The sequence below is a fragment of the Lissotriton helveticus genome, chromosome 1_1 (genome assembly GCF_964261635.1).
Source record: "Lissotriton helveticus chromosome 1_1, aLisHel1.1, whole genome shotgun sequence".
NCBI lineage: Eukaryota > Metazoa > Chordata > Amphibia > Caudata > Salamandridae > Lissotriton > Lissotriton helveticus.
Genome location: NC_136057.1, coordinates 1,343,278,603 through 1,343,300,657, shown reverse-complemented (window position 1 = coordinate 1,343,300,657; position 22,055 = coordinate 1,343,278,603). Strand labels below are relative to the sequence as shown.

Sequence of the window (22,055 nt, the reverse complement as noted above, 5' to 3'; positions counted from 1 at the left end):
TTCCCCTATGTAGCAGGCATGGAACGAGCTTCCAGTGAACATCAGATGCTTGTGGACTGGACATCTTCAGGAAGAACCTCAAGACCTGGCTCTTCGACCGAACTGGAGCTGCACAACTCTCCCCCCTCCCCCCACGTCTTGAGACGCTCATGTGTGAGTAGCGCGCTTTATAAAACCCCTGATTGAGAAATGAGGCGAAGCTGGGGGCAATAGTATGGGACCCTGGAAGGCAGAAATGGTGATGGAAACAAGCCCAGAGAGGTGATAAAAAATGTTGAAAGATAAAGAAAGATCTATAAATGTAGGGTAAAAAGATCGCAAATAGGAAAATAAGGTGGAAGTGACCGTGAATCCACAAAGATTGAAAAGTAAAAGAGAGTCAGTGAAAGACAAAGGTAGAAGGCTTCTGAAAAGTAAGCCTTTGCAAAACAGAAATAATGCAGGAGAAATCCACTAAAATGGGGTAAAGTAGACAGCTAGAAAATTAGATAAAGGAAACACCAGAGGCAGAGGAGAACTGTATTCCCTTTACATGAGTTGTTGGTCAGTGTTCAGTGCATGTGTGATGTGCTGGATTGTGAGCAAAGATTTGAAGATCTAGTTAAGTGTAAATAGCTCACACTGGTCTGATCAGCCACTGCCGTATCCACCCCCCCAACAGTGCTACCTTCTCGGACTGCTCATCAGGATCAAGGTTCATTCATTAAGGCTCATTGACCACTACTGCATATTCCAGAATTAAAATCCAACTCTGTCAGGAATTACATTTCCCAAGCTGATAACGCTTAATACATTGACGACTTTACATTAAAGGCTCACATTTACCACCACACTAATCAACGTGATTGTACTGTTCTCCAATCATGATGCAATTAGAATATCTTTGATTATAAAATATCCAAGTATTTGGAGGCAAATTCTATTCAGCTTGATAAGGAGGTCTTGGCTTTTTCCCTAAAAACATTAATTTGCTTCATTCTCCTTGTAAATAGTGCTTATTGAAGAACACCACTTTGTTAATATAATATTCCATCAACACAAGTAAAATTCAATGTTAAAATGTAACTATTTTGTAGAACCATTGATCTTTTACGGTTCAGATCTTTATTTATCCAGGAACAAATACTCTTACCTAAATGCAAAGGCCAATGAGGTAGAACAGAAGGAGATAGAAGGCGAGGAAGGGAGGACTGGGAAAGGTGGGAGGGGAGGGATAAATTATCCAGGGATGTGGAAGCAAGCTTCACCAGAATTAGCTCTCTCAACGTATTCGGTGTCAGCAGGCTGGGTCTTTTGGTGTGTCGTACCCATTGCGGTCAGACTTTGTCTTGATCAGGCCTGCCCATTCGTCTTGTAAGCTGGTGTACTCATAACTAAAAAGGACTGGCAATGGGAATGCCAAAAAGAGTTCCAGCACCGCATGGACTGAAAAGTCCATGCCATGCAGGTAACTTGTGCAGGCAGATGGGGGCACATGTTGCACCCCCATGTGTGCATCCAGTGTTTCGTCTGCCAGGGTTTACATGGAAGAGGAACCACCATGTAAGCCTGGCAGAGAGAACAATCCTAATATGCTTGGCAGGACCACAGTGGTCTTGCCAAGCATATGGATAACTCAACACAGCCAGGGAATGGTGGTTCTCTGGCTGCTGCAGTGGAGTTGTGGCAGTCCCACTGCCCATCTCGTAAAAGGGAGGTGGGGAGACAGCCAGCGGGCAAGACCCCCCCCCCCCCCCCCCCCCCCAAGTTTGGCGGGCCCGTGGACCGTCAAACTCCTATTCAGCCCCATAATGCAGTCCCTCGGAATCTGTTTTCAGACATAGCCTCTAAACCCTACTTTGTACACCTGCCAATGGGTGTTTAGACTGGCAGCTTCTCTTCAGAGCTCTCCATTAGTGCAATGAAACCTCGGAGATATAAGTGCCCTCTACAAATGCATGCATTGAATTAAGTGCTAAATGATCAGTTCACCACTCTTCAGTATTTCACCTTGTATATTTCAGCCTTTTAGGAATTTAAACATCCCCACATGCTTTACATTTTTCTCTTCTGATGTTGACCACTTAATTCTTGGATGCAGAAGTGTTCTTCCTGTATTCTTTTGCTACTCTTTCCAAGGACATTGTAAAATATGGGGTTAAAGCTGAAGGCGTTGCACCCACAGATCATGCACGGGCAACTTATTTATGCTCAGCAAGTGCTGGCTGACCAGGTATTTACAGAACCGAGCTAAACTCCAGGCTGCAGAAACACACTACTCTCAAACAAATGTACAAGGGAGTCCTTGTGTGTGTGTGTGTGCAGTTTGTGTTGGTGTATGGACCTGTGCGGGAGATTATCTAATTATTTTCTCATATCAGAACGGACAACTGTGGGAACAAGACCGCAGAACTGCAATCTATTTTGAGGGCAATAAACAAAACCTGTGGCTTTAAGTGACTGCAAAAGGGGTTTCAGCGCAATGAACTTAGTATTGCAGGTCTTTCTTAACTAATGTTGTTAGCGCTCCTGGGCCCTTCTCTGCCTCTTTGGTACCCATAGACATATGTTAACAGGTGGCTGACTGCTCATTGTCATGAGGATGATACTCCGTCTAGGAAGGTAAATCCTACTGCCTGTCACAACAAAAGATACCTGAAACATGAGATTAAGTGATTTGTTACCTACATGATAGTGAGACATTTTACATCACGGAATCCCCAATTACCCAGTTCTTATGGGTAAACATCCTGTGGTAAGATAGCATGGACCTTAATGCTCCAGAATCGTAGATATGTTACTAAACAGTCACTGTTCGTGAGATAGGAATTAGAAGAATGGGTCAGTCGTTTTTTAAAGGTAGAGAAGAGTCAGAGGGACTCTTACTTGATGTCCTCACACCCCAAAGGATTGCATGCTTCATCATCAAGCGATGCTCCTTGTTGGGCCGGCGCTGCAATGCCCCACGCTAGCCGTGAGGTGTGCAAGTCTGTGTGCAGTGTTAAGTGTAGCGTAAAACTTAAAAATGACGAGTATCTTTGGTAGACTAATTTAATCAGGGTGATCCCTCTGTCATAGTTAAAAAGTTGTGTTGTGAAAGTAGTTCTGACCCTCATTAGCTAGACAAGTGCAGTGTTTTATTAAAAAGGGGGTACGGTCGACATGTTACGCCGCTATTGAATGATCTTAGGAGGAGATCCTACGTGCTTCTTCAGGACTGTAGGGAAGTGACAAGTAAGAGGCATTGTGCGATGGTCTTATTGAAAGGAAAGGTCCACTGCAATTGACCCAAACAGTGGTCCTTATGTAAAAGGGAAGAAAGAAAAAACAGATAATTCAAAATTCAACGAAGTAGTGCCATTGCAGTGCAAACTGGAGGTCCCTAATCGGTGGACCACAGTTTCATAATAGGCGGGTGAGCCACAAGTTACGGTGGTCACATGTGGATTGATTGGGTGAATAGTTAAAACACTAATGAGTTTCATCGAGCAAAAAAAAAAAATTTATAACAAAACATGAGCTATGAATCATTCAGTCACTGGCAATACTCATGGCGTACAAGTTGATAGACTAGCTCATTAGATATCAGATGGGGGGGGGGGCGGGTAGAGGATGATCATGTTGTGACCATCAAGACCATCATGGTAGTAGTGATCAATCAGCCAGTTTCCATTGATGGCAAGCCTTTTAATACACAGTCTTATAGTAGACGTAGCAGGGATAGGAAGTGGAGGGAAAATGGCTAAGGGCAGCTTACATATTCAAAGTGGGGCAGGATGCACCATAAGTCATAGCGAGAGGGAGTTTGCATCACCATCTACATAACAGAAAGGTATTATTGCCTAATTTACGAGTGGACTCAAAGCGTATGTATGCACAAGGAGGAAGTGTGCTGACAGTTTTGTCGGAGAACAAAGAATCTTGCACCTACACGACCTCTCGCCAGCTTGGGAATTGTTTGGCGTGACACCCGATGAAGCATGACATCCTTTGGGGTGTGTGAGGGCATCACTTAAGAGTCTAGCCGACTCTTCACCTTTCAAAAATGACTGAGCCGTTCTCCTAATTCCCATCTCAGGAACAGGAACTCAATATATATGTACATTGTTAAACCTGGCATCCTTGCAGTGGTTTCCCTGACTTTGTCTCCAGACCTCCTGTTTTTTGCCGACTTTCAGCTCTATACCACTACTAACCATTGCTAAAGCTAATGTGCTTTCTGCTTCAAACATGGTGTCATTGGCTTATCCACAATTTGCATATTTCGTTTTCTTAAAAGTTCCTGGTAAACTGTAATAAGTGTGCCCAGGGTCTGTAACTCAAATGCTGCCATTGGGCCTGCAGCCCTGATTGTGCCACCCACTTAAGTCACACCTTAAACATGTCTCAGGCCTGCCTTTGCAGAGCCTATGTGTGCAGCTTTAAACTGCCATGCCGACCTAGCAAGTCGCCTTCTGTCTGTCTCTGACTAGATGTCTGGGGTCGGTGACCGCTGGGCATTGTGCATTCCCTCAAGCCAGCCACACTCAAAGGGAGCTTAGGTGTGACTATGGGCCATCCTGGGTAGGAGTGGACACTTTCACCTGCCTAGGCTGTGTTCTGTCCCAACACAAAGGGCTGAACACCCCTTTGTGGTGGCTCTGGAGCCAGGGCAGGCACTCTGTGCTCTCAAGGGCATCTTTTTGACATCTCTCCCACTTCAAAAGGCACAACGAAGTATAAGTACTTGACCTCTGATACCACCACTTCAGGACCTGTGGATACTTTACCAGGAAGGACTGCTGTGCTGTTCAAAGGACTGCCACTCTGCTGGACCCTTGCTCTGATGTACGGACCTGCTGCATGCTGCCCACCTTGCCTGGGAGTGAGAAATACTGAACCTGCATCTCTCCAACTCAGACCCATAGTAACTCCAAGAGCTTGTCTCCTGTTTTGCAGTCTCAGGGGCATGAAAGACTTCAAACTCACCTGCTACAGCACTTGGACTCTGTCATCTCAGAGTCTTGCCCTGTCAAGAGGTATTAATCTAGTCCTTGACCCTTGGACGTGGATGTAAAGTGCTGCAAAAAAAAAAACCAAGCATAGACTGTTTTGCTGCTTGGAACCGGTAAATCGCCATCGATGCAGTGACACTTCGAGGACCGAGGACATTGCATCGCTGACTGCTCGGGCATCACTTCCTGTTCTGATGCATCTTTGACTTTGCTCGGCACAGCACCAATATATTGCCTCTTTGCTTCTTGCCTGCTTCAACAACGGAACTAAGGTTCTTTGTAGTGGTCCAAAGCTGGTCCCTGTATCGGACCCATGCTCCATTGTGGTCGGCTAGAATGTTTGGAAATGATCTGGTGTAGTACGACCAGACAGCTTCGGCCTTCACATTATGCCTTTAAGCACTACTTTTCAGTTTATTCTTTAAAAATTCATAACACACTGTCTTACTGTTTGAAGCTTTTTTACAAATACTTTTAATGCAAGCATGCTCTGTGCTAGCTACCAGAGGGTGAGCGCAGGCTAATTTATAGTGTGTATCTGACTTATGGCTCCTGCTTGGTCGGGGTGCATACATATGCAAAACAGAAACCCAATTTCTAACATGCAGAATATTCAAGTCCAACTAACTTTCATAGTGCAATGCTGCGAATACCAAATAGTGTGAGACTTGCAATTGTTTGATAATGGTCAAAGTGTGATAAAAGTAATGTTGTATTTAATGGCGGTACATTTGGTAGGTTAATAGAGGTTAGTTTTGATATTCACAATTGCAGTTTTTACAATTTGTATGGAATGCATGAACTGTGCTTCATTCCTAGTGCCCAATTAAGTATGCCTGTCTTGTAGCACTTAGTGGCTTGTCTACTGGTGATAATCAGACATACTTCATCCCCATTTGGGCTGTTAATTCCTTTAGACAGGGAACTCAAGTCAAAGACTCAAGTTGTAATCAAATTTCATTTGTTAAATCTCATAATGTGCTCACATGTAATCCTGATAAATCTGCTAAACATGGTGTCACTTCCTGTGAGGTCAAGATGCCACTTGCTGTGATGTCATGCACAGTGATGTCACTTGCAATCTGCCTAACCTGGTTTTTCCACCCACTTCGTTTTTAGGACTTTCCCCGGTCTGTAAATGTCTTACCTTGACCTGATGTTGCACACACAAGAAAGGCTTGAAGAAGGATGAAATATTTCATGATTTTATCTGTAAAAAATTATAGACTGGATTAGTAACAAAATGAAGAGGATGGAAGGAAAAACAGGTTAATGAGTTTTACATCTGTCCACTGGTTCATCACTCCGCAGTGTTCATTATTTGTTTAAATCAACCAATTGACACTTCTATCAGGCAAAGGAAATGAAGTAATAAGGGGTATGTGTTCAAATTAGAGTCTGAAGCCACACATTGGCTAAAATGTCTTTGGTGTCACTTTTGGGCCTGAAATGACCATATCATGGTTTTACACTTGCGTTTTCCAAAACCCTACAGAAAACTCACTGATCATTGAAAATATAAAAATGTTGGAATGTGCTGCACTCACTGTGTGTATAAATTAAATTCTTATTCATGTTTCCATGTTGAGCAACCACCAAGTAATGGCCCCAAGATACCTCCTGGCATAGACATCAGAAGGCCAAGCGCTCAGGCCCTTGGATTCAATGATAAGAGGCAGATGACATATGGATTCTCCACCACCCATCCAACTTTTCACGGACTGTCTTTGAGGCTTAAGATCTGGTTTTGGTATTTTCTATTATTCTGGGCAGAATGGAACAACAAACCTATCAGCTATTTCTGTCAGTTGTTTGCATGGAACCAGCAGTGCAAATGCACTCAAGCAGGTCAATCCTCGACAACGAGCGAGCCCCATTTGAGAAGTGGTATTATTCAGAAGATACAAATATTACATAGGTCATGGATTAGAGCGATACCATCATCCTGTAGTCAAGTCAGTTCTACTTACTCCCAGGTAAATGCACCATGCCAGTTAAAGGACAAGCAGTATCCAAAGCGCCTGTCTCTTCTATTATGAAGATTTACTCCCCGTGCAGGACTGCACAACAGAGAAGAGATCCACTAAGCTACTCATCTAAGAAATTTGAACACCATTTGAAGATACTCATGCTAAGGGGAACAAGAGATTGGTCACATACTGAGGAACTTACAAACATGCTCAATATTTGGATGTGTATGCCCAGACGTGGTTCCCTTGCTCACTGTGCCACTCGATTCAAGCTAGCCTGGCTGAAGAAAGGGGACATAACCTAAAACCGGTCTGGACTGTTCCCATGGGGCACAGGGTCAAGGCCGATTTGCATATGGTTGGGTCCAAACTGGGGTGTTTTAGTCGGCAAAATAAAGATGGATCTAACCTAGATCTTTTGACTGGGGGGGGGGGGGTATGTTTTCATTGTCTGCAATCCGTCCATTATTTGTTTGCTGTAACAATAGGGCAAAGATCCAATGGTCGATGTGAGATGGTTACATTGGTGGACAGAAGATACATTTGTTTTACTAGTTTATGGGCTCTTAGGGGATGGGTAATGGCAGCACCTAATGTAAAAGGATTGCGTCTGCCCAGGGCCAGCTTTAGCGCTGGCGCAAAATTTTTGGTGCCCCTACCCCCATGACCACCTCCTCAGATTCTCTCACTTCCACCGGGCAAAAGTGCCCCTCATGCCACCAGTCATAAGTCAGTGCTCAACACAGCACACTTCCTGAGGCCAGCACCCCCCTCCACAGGTTAGCGCCCAGTGTGGCTGCACCAGTCACACTGCACTAAAGCCAGTCCTGCTTCTACCCAGAATCTGGTGAGTCACTGCTGGCTATGTCACAGCAAGAATTTTTCTGCCTCGTTACCATGCATCATGTGTCATCAGGGCAGAATTGTAGACCAACTCGAAGAGTCTGTACTGCTGAATATCCCAACTGTTGACATGAACACATCACTGACCGGACACATGTATCGCTGCGTCCCTTACAGGCGCTCCGGTAGGAACACGCCAAAAGTTTTGTAGCACCTGAGTAGTCAAAAACACATCTATAAAGGTTTGGCGACATTTACTCAAAGGATCAGGCTGGAATGGGACTAAGTCAGTCCTCAGGCACACACATGTATGACTATTAAAGGAAAACAAAGCAGATATGTCCAGTCTCTGTGATGTTGATAGTGCTGGGGCTAGACGTCTGAGCCGTAGAAGTCAGTGTTCCAGGCTATGGCACTATGAGGCAGAGCAAGTTCCCTGTGGGCTCCCTAGCCTGGCGCTCAGTCTTACCCACTGCCTCTGGTATTGTGATGCAGAAGACCCGGGGAGTGCTGAGTACTCTGGTGGATTGACGAGTGGTCATCCAGGGCACTCCTTCAGATGATGCATAAAGTTCCTCTGATCCTTCTGGCAGGTCTGGCACAGTTACCCACCTTTCAGTGTCTCAGTGGGGACACTGGGCACCAGGGCCAGAGGCCACTGCTTCATCATGGTTACATGTTGCACCCAGTGAGCCATCCATCTTAGCACTCGGGGCAAAGGCCCTTGCTCTTCATGGCGGCCTGCTCTGGCGTACGGAGTCACTGACATTAGTCTGCATATGAGCAACTGCAGCTTTATTCATGGGGTCCGCTCTGGCATATGGGGTCATTGGCATTAGTCTACACACGGGCAATGGCCCAATCAACAAAGCAACATCTTTCTTTACAGTGGCCCCCTCTGGCATATGGGGTAATGGACATTGGTCTGCACATGGGTAAAAACAGTTTTGTTTATGGGGGTCCGCTCTGGCATTTGGGTTGCTGCCTTCAGTCTGCACACAGACAATGGCTCGATCAGTGCCACAGCTGCTATCTCACACCTCACTAATGGGATCAACTCACCAGGATCCCCCAGTGGACCTTGCTCCACCAGGCTCTCCTTCTCATAGGGTCCTCTGGTCTCTGCAGGTAGGCACTGATGCTCCTTGTTCTAGGGCCGTTGGTCTTGATTTCCCAGGGAGTTGTCCCTTCACCCAGCTGGGAGACTGACAGACCTTATTTCCCAATTCTGGTCACACAAGGCAGAACTCTTACTGAGCTTCTCCACGTTGTGGTACAGCCACTGGATGCTCGTGGTTGACAATTTGGAGGCTTTCAGCTCCCCATTTTAAAATTAATTTTCAGTCACAGATGCGATTTAGTGTCTCATGCTGTGGAGTTCATGTGGCGGGTGCCTTCTTAGAAGTGCCCACTGCTCTGTCCTGTCCTTTTCCCAGGAAGCAGCTTGTCACAGCACAAGCTACTCCAACCCAGATAGCCCCAGAACACAAGCCATAGGAGTTCCTTGTTGATGACACCCGAATGTAGGCCTCAGACATATGCCTACCAAAAGGTCCCAGCCCCACTCTGCATGATTCCCTTATCAGCCCCATCTCCTGCCTCAGTTTTACCCAGACCCACTGTACTTTGGCAACAACTACTCTTTTGTGAAGTGCACAGGAGAGCCTTTCTCCCTCTAGTGTGTCCCAGCCAGCTCTTAGAAATCCACAAATCTGTCTGAGAGATCTCCTTCTCCACATGCCCTCCTCAAGACCCTGGGCTTCCAATATGGAATCCATAGGCCACCATGTATTGTAGCACTCCCAAGCACACATACATCATGCACACACTTGCACCGCACAGTGCTACATGCCAGCACCATCTAGGCCATGGGTGAGTTCAGTACACAGCAGCCGATTTTTACATGAGTGGGCCAGCAGACCGGTGAAAAGGTCTGCCCACTCTACTGATCATTATTGATGCCACCAGTGTGCCCGCACTACTCACCTTTTTGGTAAGAACAGTAGCTCTTCACCACTTATGCGGTTAGTGCATGGGGCACTCCCATTCTAAGCAAGACCACAATCCATGAGACAAGTCTAGGCCATGCCGTACATGAGTGATTTGCGTTCGCCCTTGATTTAAAATTACCACCTGGGGTCCATACATCATTGCAGCTGGAGCACTCAGGGCAGGGTGCAGGTCTGTCAAAATGAGTGGTGCATTTCTGTCCCAACAGTCTTGAAAAACTGGTTTAGAAGGGTGGAGGTGAGAACAATTTTCACATGTTCCTTCTCAGTCTGAGTTGAAACTGAGCATCACCAAGCTTTGATGCGATGAGAACTGTGCCAACAATGCCCACTTCTTACCCGGAATTGTTATGCAACTGTATAAATAAACAGTGATTGAGAATTACTGATAACCTGGACAGGAGAAATAAGTGTTCTGCACAGCAAAGTTTGTTTAGACAACACTGGTACATGCAGTGCTCGGCTACCCTGTTTGTTCGCTTAGATGCCACCTATTGGTTTTGTTAAAACACCAAAGCTGTGGTAATAAATTGGGGTCAAGCAGAAGGCACAGTACATATGTCATTTATTTCCATAAAATGTTGTATGTAGTTTATGTAAGCGGGACACAAGCCCATTACATCGAGGAATGAGTAACCAACAAGCGAATGCTATATGGAGTCCACCCCGAGTGGTAGAGGAGCAGCCATTGTAGCAAAACACATCAGTCCCAAAGAATCCACTCTAGAGCAGTGGACACAGCCCATAGGAAGAGGAGGATACATTCAGCTGTGCTACATTGGCTGAGAGGTCCACCCTGGAGAAGTGGCATCACAAGTGGTCAGACTTTTTGAAGAAAACAGAAGAGGCTTTACATTAGGTTAACATATTAAAGAGAAGGGTGCTAAAGAAGGATTAAAGGCAGTGAAACAGAGGACATTTTCTGGTTGGCCCCATGACCCTCTGTACTTGAATAGTCTTACTTTAGAAATAATCACATTCCCGTGAGCCGTAAGGACTAGACATTAGAGTGTTATTAAATTTAGAAATGCTCTCCCTCAAGGTCTGACCCAGTCACCCCATAGACTCTAATGGGTTTCACTCACCCACACACAGTCCCAATGATGGCCAAATATTTGGCAAGTATACCCTACTGGGTCTCACTCACCTAGAAAGTCTTACTCATGGTGGGACTCAATAGCCCTTGGTATCAATGTACTTTACTCTAGAAAGATTCTCACACAAATCCTGACTAGGTGGCCACACTCACCACCTCTAGCCTGTTAAGTAACTCGTAGATCTGAGCAGATCTCGCTCATGGTCGCAGCAACAAAGCAAAAAAACAAACAAAACAGAGCTAATCGATCCTCTACCCTTCCTGATTCCCGCCAGGTTTGTCCTTTACAGAAACCACCAGCTTACATGCGGCAGCATACTCTAGGCATTGGTATGCTAATTTCTATTCTTACCAGGAAGGGCAGGAAATATACTCCTTTAGAGAATTTGTTCCTAAGAAAGAAGGGGGAGCTGCTATCTATACTTTGCAGGTTATTGAGTATTGTAATCATGTTATGCCTTTTATTAGCACTTCGTGACCTGCACTTTGGGGGAATGTGTCGCTTGCCTCGGATATGTTAACATAGAAAGTGACTTACTAGCTTCACAATGGCAAAGAGAAAGTAGGAAACCTCACACCCTATGTGGGGGGAGAAAATTGGTTGCTGGGATTAACACGACTTCACATTTCCCTATGGGAGCATGTACTACGGCCCTAACACATTCTCCCTTAGGGAAATGTGGGAATGCCACCACACCATGTACGGTAGCATCATAATGAGGCAGTCGTTACCGCCCACCAGAGGCCGGTCGGTCAGGTTTCTGAGACGGTGTCTGGCAGCTGCAAGTTATCCCAAAATCGTATTAGGCCCCTTAAATGTAAGCCCAGCAGTAATTTGTCGTTGCTTTGAAAAGAAAGGAAATCTGCATGCTGCACGTGCTCCATCCATGCACATAACTAAAATGGTCTGTGCCAGTGCAGCCATGGTGGGTACCACGGGGTGGGAGGGGGGGTTGGAATTGTTCCACTCATAGTGAGGAATCTTGTGCCTTTGAGGGGGTAGTACTGGCCAGAACTCCATGAGTAGGTATAGTGCACTCTAAAACAGTGCTGTGGAAAGGATACCATGGGCGATGGGCCCCAATGTACGCAAGCAAAATAGAGCCCCCACCACCTGGTTTGGTAGTAAAAGCAGCCATCACTGGGGTGCAGTGCACTCCATGCTCAGATGCACCTGCTGCAATAGTGATATCCACACTTCTGTTTGACAACGCCCACACCAAATGTGCAGCACAACCTCGGTTCGCCAATAGGCACTTCTGCATGAATACAGATCATTTATTTATGGGTTTTCTAACACGCCACGCGTTGAGTTCGAATACAAATTAAGAGCTCGCCCGACCTAGATTTCTTTTCCCAAAATAACCTACAAACAGGGATCCAAGGAGGAACAGATTACACAATTTCAAATCAATTGTCAGTTATTGATGTATTGTGCTCAAATTCATGTAATAAAACATTCACAAGAAAAATGTACAAAACCCTACAAGAATTTATAGCTCATTCGCTCTATACGCATGCATAAAAATAATCACTACCCTCGGTTCTTCCAATAACTTCACAGCGCTAGAAACCAAAAGTAACAGTTTTTCTACAGAAACAATATAAGGCTAGAGCTGGTCAAGCACCGTGCAATCTTGTGCACAGGGGAACCTAAGCGCAGAGAGAAGATATGTGCCCAGGGTCACACAATCTGGTCAAGCGACGGAAGTGGAGAAAATAACTCTGTCTCTTGGGGCCATCGGTATACGGTCTCTCGGAATGAATTCAGGGTCTAAATGCTGGTAAAATTGTGGACTGAGCCCACTGTAGCCTACAGCATGGCTTATTTTTTAAAATTAGGCGTGCAGGTGCCCAAACCTCATGTCAGGAGCCGCAGCAATAAAAGTTCGGCACACCCAATACCAAGGAGGGCGAGCCTTAAAACCTCCTAAGGCTTATTTAACTCTTACTACACACTTCCTGCCCCTTTGTCTCACTTGTACAGGTTCTGGCTTTCTCCCTTGTTACGGTTCTGTCAATTTTGTGTGCTTTTCTCCTTTGTGTGTTTCCCCGCTCTTTCGCTTGGATAATGTCAGAGTGCAGATGCCAGAAACACTGCTTCAAGTTAAGCACTGCCTAAAGCACCCAATGAGCGAAGAAACAGGAAAGCCACATGGGACTCAGCTCAATAACTGACATTAGCACAAATTCACGTTTTCCCTTCCTTGAAGCACTGAAACCAGGGCTGGCTTTAGTACCAGTGGCGCCCCATGTTACAGGATTTGTTGGCTTTCCCTTACTATCAAACTCCAACCGTGGGGTCCCGTTGTCTCTCCATATCCCATCTGACGGACGGTTTTAATTTGTTATAAAGCGCTACTCAGGGTAGGCATGCAGCACTTTGAAGCTAGCCTATAGCTTACTGTGGTATATTAGGATTGTAAATTATGAACTGCAAGTAACACAAGTATTCATGTGGCAAAATCAGAATCCACTGAGCTATGAACATAAAATACAATTCTGTGATCTGCAAAATGCATTCTTTGCAGTAACCCTCTGCCCTACTTTGTGATATATTAAACAAGCATTAGAACACATTTATTCGAGTTATAGCCATTGGCATAGTTCAGCTACTGGACAGAAATTGCCACTTTTCAGGAGCCCAACAAAGCATTGCTCCATAAAACAGCCTGAAAGCCTAAAACGATGTTTATTGCCTAGAAAATAAGAAGGCAGACCAGGAGATACAGCGGACGTATTGGGTTGGCCAGCACAAGCAAACAATGAGTAAAATTGCCTGAGCGGGACCCAAGCACGCAAAAGCGGGAGAATCAGACCCAATGCACCAATAAAAACCCAGTATTTCTAAATGGCACAATAAAGAACAAATGGCAATTCATGGACATCCCAAAAAGCTGATAGAAGATAACAAGTCTTGCAGACAGTGCATGCGCGCTGCATAGGCTAGACTTAAAAAAGGGAGGCTCTGCTTTTCATAGATCAAATGGTTCTGTGGAGGGTGGGCTAAAAGGGGTCACTTTACTACTTCCTTCAGAAGAATGCTACGGTGATGGTCTAAGCAGAAGTGTCTGGGGGGTGTGCATATCCATGATAAGTTTGCAGGATACCTTAAAGCAAAAATGTAGACTTAATCTACAGTCAATGGTGATCCTCAAAATATGGAACCGATTTGGCTCTGGCCTAGAACACCCTTGGTCAATGGTCAGCATTAAAAATGTGTCACAGAAAGAAGCTGGAGCTTCAAGCAGAAAATTCAGGAGGAGAGAAATGGAGGCAGACAGCCATATCACTGGGTTGAAATAATGGAGGAGACGGTGACCCAGATGGTGGGCTGTCATACTCATCCCAGATAGCTTTGGGGTAACAGACTTTTACAGAAAGTGTGACGCCCTTCATGCGTAAGGCAGGCAGGCAATTCAGAAACAGTTCAAACATCATGGGAGTAATCAGTTTCTTGAGGAAAATGGAACCTAGAACAATATGCCCAATTTACAAAACATATCCAATTTACATCTTGCTTGTTTTACTCCTATGCATCCTCATATGTAGGAGTGTTAGGCGGATTTCCATTTAGATCCGCAAAATTCTGCACAATCATTTGTAGACATTGGTGCTGAATTGTGCAACCTGCAATGCAATGTCAAATTCATTGGCCACTAAGAAATTGTGTTTGCTGGTCCTTAAGAGGGACAGTTAAAATGCTCCACCTCTTTCTTCTGGCACAGCTCTCAGCAGCAGTAGTTCTCCATCAGTGCAAAGCATGGATGTTTCCATGGAAATGTGCACCAGTCCCTGTGAGCATACTAGTTCTAAATACTGCACCAGGGACATACAAACCAATGTGGTACTCGGGGCACCTGTCTTCAGGGGTCCTTGGAGAAGGAGTTGGCTTGAGGAGCTTCACCACTGGTTTACATTACTCCCATTAGCATCGAATATGTTCTACACCTGTATGGCTCGTAACCCCTTCCGTGCAGCACATTAATCGCCACTATGCTACCTCAAGCAGTGTGTACAGAAATGTTGCCCACTCATGGGTACTTCTACATGTATCCAGGGCAGCACGAGACGCATCATTCCCTACACAGCGTCAGAAGAGGGACTTGGCCCTCCAGCCCTGCCCAGTGTCAATTACTGTCTGCAAGACATAGCATGCATAACATTCTGCAATGGGGCTCCATCATTTTGTATTATTACTGGTCATTTCACCAGCAGGGCACTCCCCCAGGAGGAAGGACAGTTTTGCCCTAGTTATGGACTCATAAGCTGGGTACATCTCGGTTCCACCGACAGTGACCCGTGTCCGGCCACACCCATGCCACTTACGGCAGTACATTAAACAATGATGAGCCCATAACTAGGGCAAAACCGGTCCTGGGATGCTTGTGTTCTGGTTCAGGGAGGAACGAACCTGGCAGTTGGGACTGGACTGTTCCCATTGGAGCAGGGTCAAGACTGATATGCATATCACTGGGTCTAAACTGAGGTAGCATGGTGAACAAACGAATGATAGGTTGGAATGAGACTGAAGCGATGGGCAATGGTTAGACTGACTGCAAGCAGCTTCCCATCACCGTTTGAGGGTTTTGTGATGTTAATGTTCAGGACACCCAGTCTGAAAACCTGCTCCAGCACTATTGCTCTTGCGGGGTTTTTTTCATTCTGGCAAGCTTCATTTTGTCTACAGTGTTGCTATCCCTCTTTCCTTCACCCTTTTCTACCTCCCTCTCTGATGAAAAATCAGTCTCAGTCTTCAAAAATGAATGCCAGTGCCCACCACCTGCAAACCCCAGCACTGCATGCGTCAATCTCTTTGGGCAGAGGCAACAGCCATGGATGTTGGCATCAAGGTGGTCCTAGTCTGGGAAAGTTTAAGACTATAGCATTGTTGAACCGAAAGTGGCTAGTCCTCTCCCGGGATTGTGGAGTGCAGCGCTCAATGGGAAGTGATGGGGTGGGTCCCTTTAGGAAACCATTCCTTATTCCTCAAGGAATCACTCATGTTATGCAACCGTAGCCAGGTAAGACCCATTACTGCCCACCCTATAGGTCTACATACTCCACAGGCGACTAGTTGTTCCCCAACCCATATAATTAGCCTTGGCCACCTCTTGTGCAATTGTTTGTTTACTTCCTAAAGGATAGGTGGATTAGTGGGTAAACTCAACTAAAGACACAGGAGACCAGATGTTTTATCCACCATACATTAGTTCATCCAACTGTGTGATCTTGGGCAAGTCTAAGTGTGTCAACCCCTCTTCTTCAACCTGCCTATACTGGGGTTGATTGGAAACAGACAACCGCTCCAATTTAAGTGGGATACACGAAACATCAACATTTCTATTTCAAGTGCCTAGGAGAATGTGCAGACAGCACTATGCTCTATGACAGCAGGTATGTTTTAGTTGGCTCAGCTAAGGTCGCTTTATTCAAACAAGCATTTCAAAGCCAATAGGTCTTGACTTCTGTGCACACTGGCTTTGCCAGTGGTTTCTGCTGATTTGGTGTTGCATCACAGGTGGGAGGGCTGCGTACCTTACCTCAAGATGACAGATGCCATTAAGAGTGGTTAAAGAAAAAAATTGGAACTTTAGTTGTGCAAACACCTTTTACAATACGAGACAGATTGACAGCAAAAGGCAACGCTCAGGCCCTCGAAAAATAAAACTTTAACAAAAAAAGCACAAATTAAAAAGATACACATGCTCTTTTGGCTTGGCTTCTGGAAGACAAAGAAAACAAATGCAAGATGGTGAAAGCAAAAGAGCTTGGTGGGGTTAAGGGAGCAACATGAGAGCACTGGAGCTTTGGGGGCGGAGTAGCACAGACAAACACACTCAGTTTTAAAAACATCTAAAATATTGACCACTTTACAAAATATAGCCTTTATGCTCCCGTAGTACCTCCGAGCAATCTGCATTCCTCTACTTCTACTGCCCCTGAAGCCCCTTTCATGCACCCTGCTTGTCGTATAATGTATTTTAACATTATGCGCCAGTGTGATTGTTGGAAAACCTCAAACTCCCCACCCCCTCCGCTTTACTGACCAAGCTATGCACCTGGGAACTCATTGACCCACACCAGGCACTGCCCTCTAGTGTAGGGCCAAATATTATCTTGGCTAGCCGCCCTACCCTGATCGCATATAGGCGGCAAGACCGCCTACCAGATGAGAATGGCATCTGAGCACTTGTGGTTTACCAGGTAAAATGTAAAGGTACCGGGTCACCCATACTAAAAAAAATTATAAATCCTTTTTACTTTTCCATACTCCTGCTGCTTCACTCACTCCTGCTCAGACTCAAACCGAGAACCTCACCCAGGCTAGGCAGGGAGGGTGACGTGTTCTGCATGAACCCGACAACTCTGAAACCTGGGGGGCCCTCACGAACCCCGGAACCTGCCTGGAGTTTTACAGAGCAGGCTCAGATGTGGCCTTTCTGCTTCACGCTATTATTGGTTGGTACCCAACCACAAGGCCTCGGATGGCACCCACACCAGGTCCCTGTTGCTCATCCCACCCAGTGGTAGAAGTGGGGGGAGAGAATCGGAAGGGCACGGCGTGCCCCTACTTTTAAAAATTAGTGCAGTCCATTCCCCTACTTCTTTGTTTTAAAAAGCATCACAGGATGGCAAGAATACAATTACTTTCATTCAGCCTGTGTGGTGCACATCGAGGAAGGCCTCTGCAGTGCCCACGACCTGCTCCTCCTTCCCAACTGTATCTAGGGGACTGCAAAGCAACACTGAAAGGGCCATCAGTCGTAGGTTAGCGCAAAAATCGGCTACCTCTGGTGGCCCTGCGCTGCCGGCCTGCCCCACTGTGACCAATACAATGGCCACATCAGGATGCTTTGGTGGCCTTGCCCTTGACCTCACCTTCCCTTTATTTTCGGGCTCACGCAGACAGACGCAACTTGGAAAATAAGTAAATGGCTTCAGTGAGGAATTTGTGCCATGCTGTAAATCTGCTCTCCACCCAGCAAGAACAGGAAAATAGGAGGAACGGCTTTTGTAGAAGAGGCCCTCCACTGGTCGATGTACCCACAGCTGACCCAGCCCTACCAGCCTCTCCTGGAAATTGTTCTGTGTGCTTGCCCAGAGGTCCCAAGCCCCTTCTTTACAGCTCTGCTCTTTTCTCTGCACTGGGGCCTGCAAGAGGAGCCTGGACTGCCTCAGAACTCCACCCTCTCAAATAAACATCAAGTAAGTTGAGAAAAAGAAATACCCAGTGTTTTTTTTAAAAAACTGGAAAATGTCAAATGTCTTATCAGCTGTTTTTCTTATGTTATTTTATGAATGTGTACCAGTGCTTTGTCTGTTCATGGATGTGGTCATTTAAAACAAGCATTTGCAATACAATAGGTCTCACATTACTGGAAGTTTGACCTATTGGCGTTGCCAATAATAATGCACGCCAGAAGCTCAAACTTTCTGTATTGTGAGGCCTATTACATTGCAAATTTTTTAGGCAAGAGGAGACTAGGTGATTTCCCCAGAATCATAGGATGCTTGAGCCTCCTGCCAGACCCAAACCAAGTTCCCCAGCTGCAGTCTTGCAGGGCACCGAAATGAATACTTCTAGAGTAGCTCCTCAGTAGCAGCCTCGTTCACTCTGATGCAACGTAGAGGCCAGACAGACAAGGACTAAAATACTGATGAATATGAAAAAGAATCAGTTTCCAAGCACGTAAGCGGTGCTACTGCAAACGCAGTGCTGCACCACCACCTTGTGGTTATTTGGTAAATTGCAACGTCAGTTCAACTTGACTCATGAACACATCAATATTAGTTGCAAATCGCTTTCTACCACCTCTGCTATTTCTAAACATTATGTATTCAATCTAGCGATACTCAAATTAACCGACCTGGGGAGGATTCATTGGTTTTTCCTGCGTGATCCATACACATGAGACGTCAATGACTAGTAATAATTCACTGAGGTATTATGATAAATAGGCAAGGTACACCAAGGAATATCTTGAAGTAGATTTATTCTTAGAGAAAGATCCTAAACTGCCTCTTGCCAGACACAGCTGGACCAACTGATGATGCCACAGAGGTGACATTATACTAGAACCTCTGGAACATCATAGAGATGTACCATTCTAAGCAATCATATGCACAATACAAAACAGCATAACATGTAAATATAACACATCTCCCCCTTTACAATAAAACAAAAAAAACTAATAGAATAATAGCGAACATAAAACTGAAGTTCATGGAAGAATCAAGAAACATAATCACTCAGATATGCAGGTAACCTTTCACTAGCACCCCTCAGAACACGTGAAACATCGGACCCATTTCCCTCCTTTACAGGCATACCAAGTTCATCAGATCTAAATATTTCTCCTAAGGAGGAAGAATTAACTCCCTGTTCATCACCAAACTCTACATCCTTCATCAACATCCATGGAGGACATTGCTCCCCATCATACCTACCCTCCAAATTTTCCACATGTTTGCAACCTCCCCTTTGATATAAAGCAACCCGCCTTAAATTCAAAACTTGACCATTAGTCAACCTCACCCAATTGCTGCCCACAGTTTTCACCTTAAAAGGTCCCCTAAACTTGTTGACCCAATTGCCATGTGCACCCGGCTTCACTTTTACCCAATCTCCAACCTTAATGTACCGTTCGTCTTTAGCTCCCAACCCCCAAACTGTAAATCTGCCCCTCTTGGTATTTCCCGCATCCATGAAGGAAATAACTTTGTGCCACCGCCCTTCCCCATAGCATTCCAAAAGGACTTTTACCCAAGTCATTATTCACTGTTGTGTGATACACCCACAGCATTTCGCTCACTGACTCAAGTACAGGCAGACCAGAACCATAAGCTAATTGCATAGCACCCTTAACCATACGGTTAATGCGCTCCATGAGTCCGTTTCCTTGTGGGTTGTATAAAGAACAAGCATGCTTTATGCCAACCGAATCTAAGAAACACTTCATTTCTGTAGAGGTCAATTGTGTGCCATTGTCTGTCAACAAAACCTCCGGAAATCCTTCCTTCTTAAATGTCCGACAGAACGGCAATTGTAGCTTTGGTCGTGATGCTACTCATAAAAGCAACCTCAACCCATTTAGATTTTGCATCCACCAGTACAGCAAACCTCACTCTTAAAAACGAAAATGGCCCAACAAAGTCTAGACAAACCTTTTCCGCAATCGAAACATGCTGGGGCTCATTAGTCGATCCAATGCCAACCCTTAACCTCTTCTCAGACTCCTTGCATGCCACACACCTTTCCACCCACTCCGTCACCTGCTGATCCATAGCAGGCCACCAATAAAACTCCTTCAACCTCCTTATGGTCATAGTTTGGCCCAAATGACCTTGATGTGTTAACCCAATTCATCTAGCACGCAAACCTTGTGGCGATACAAACTTATCGTGACGCATTAACACCCCATTATCTGTAACAGATAATTGATCCGCAATCTTCAAATAAGGCCGCACACCAAGTGGAACAGAACTTTCTCTCCTGATAACGCCTTTCATCATCTAGCGAACACCAGTCAAGGTTGCATCCTCTTCCACCGCCTCAATCCAAGTCTTCCTCTGAATGGCACCATCCATACCCTCTAACACATCATCAATACTTGCCACAACTTCCTACGTAGAGAAACCCGCAACCACAGCCTCCTTATCCGGAAGACTCGACAAACAGTCAGCGACCTTGTGGCGCCAACCTGGGACATACTCCACCTTACAGTCAAATTCTTACAGCTTCACAGCCAGTCTTGCTAATCTACCCGAACAATTGCTTATACGTCCAGGACCCAAAACCTTCAACAACGGTTTATGATCCGTGCGCAACCGAAAATGACTGCCCCACAAGAATACCCTAAAATGACTTGTAGCCCAGGCCGCTCCAAAGCCTCTCTCTATAACAGAGTAGTTGCGTTCACACTCCGACAAGGACCGAGAAGCAAATACCACAGTTCTTTCCACACCCTTGTGCCAAAACAGCACCTATGCCCATGGCACTGGTATCCACCGTAAGAATATTATCCAGTCCATTCTGAAAAGGAGTCAACACAAGCGCATGAACTATTTCTTCCTTAATCAAATCAAACTCAGATTGTTGCATTTTACTCCAGCTAAACCTCTTACCTTTCCTCAAAAAGTTCCCTCAATACTTCCATCTTATGTGAGAAATTCAGCACAAACTTCGAATAATATTCTACTAAACCCATGAAGGACCTCAATGAGTCTATCATGAGGCACACTTGCATTGACGATGGCACTAACCAGGTTCTTTCAGCATTCTCCCTTCCTCAGTGACCAAATGCCCCAAATATTCCACTTCCAGTGTCTTGAATTTGCACTTTTCTCTTCAAGGTCATGCTAGCCTTCACAATTCTATCTAACACCTTTGCAAGAGATCGATTGTGTTCATATTCATCTTTTCCAAACACAAGTATGTCGTCTTGAAACACAACCGCCTTATCAACACCCGCCAGAATTGAATTCATCAAACGCTTGGAAAACACTCGCAGAACACAACCCAAACGGGAGTCTGCAAAACTGGAAAGTGCCCTTCACTGTAATAAAAGACGTCAGGGGTCTAGATTCAGGACTGAATTCTACCTGGTGGTAGGCACTCCGCATGTCCAGTTTACTGAAAACCTTTGCACCATCAAGCAGCAGAATCAATTTGTTAATATTGGGTAATGGGAACCTATCTGCACTTTACAAATACATGTTATGTTATATAATGTAAAGGGGAGAGCCTCCCCTTTACAGCAATGCATTTCTCAAAACATGTCCTGTTCATGGATTGCGATCTGTCAGCTGTCCCCAAGGCGAAGCCACTAGAGTCAGGGATATTTATTATTTTGGGGGTTAGCCCACTTCACTTGAGGAGCGGCTAAAGGCCTAACACTCAAAATAGGGTTAGTGCATAAACCAAGCTTGCATTCCTACTGGTCTACTCGCATGGTTTGGGCAACACCCATCTTTGCACCATACAAGGGCAGAGACTGTTTTATGAAATTGTCATGAGTTTCAATTACAAATCTGCTGCATTGCCCTGGGACTGGCCCGACCATGACAGGTTATTCAAAATTCGACCTGTCGTGGAACACTGGTCTGCGGAGGTTTCTGGAGCTTTACACTCCTGGAAAGAACATAGCCACCTTGATCCAAT

General features: G+C 45.3%; 1 protein-coding gene across 1 annotated transcript in view; it reads right to left on the bottom strand.

The window, feature by feature from the left end:
- LOC144772881 (coagulation factor XI-like) overlaps window positions 1-22,055 on the bottom strand; it is an 86,713-nt gene that overhangs the window by 54,956 nt on the left and 9,702 nt on the right. The window contains exon 2 of the mRNA XM_078657537.1: window positions 6,121-6,183. Coding sequence (XP_078513663.1) covers window positions 6,121-6,175 — 55 coding nt within the window. The 5' untranslated portion in view covers window positions 6,176-6,183. The remainder of the gene's footprint in view (window positions 1-6,120; window positions 6,184-22,055) is intronic.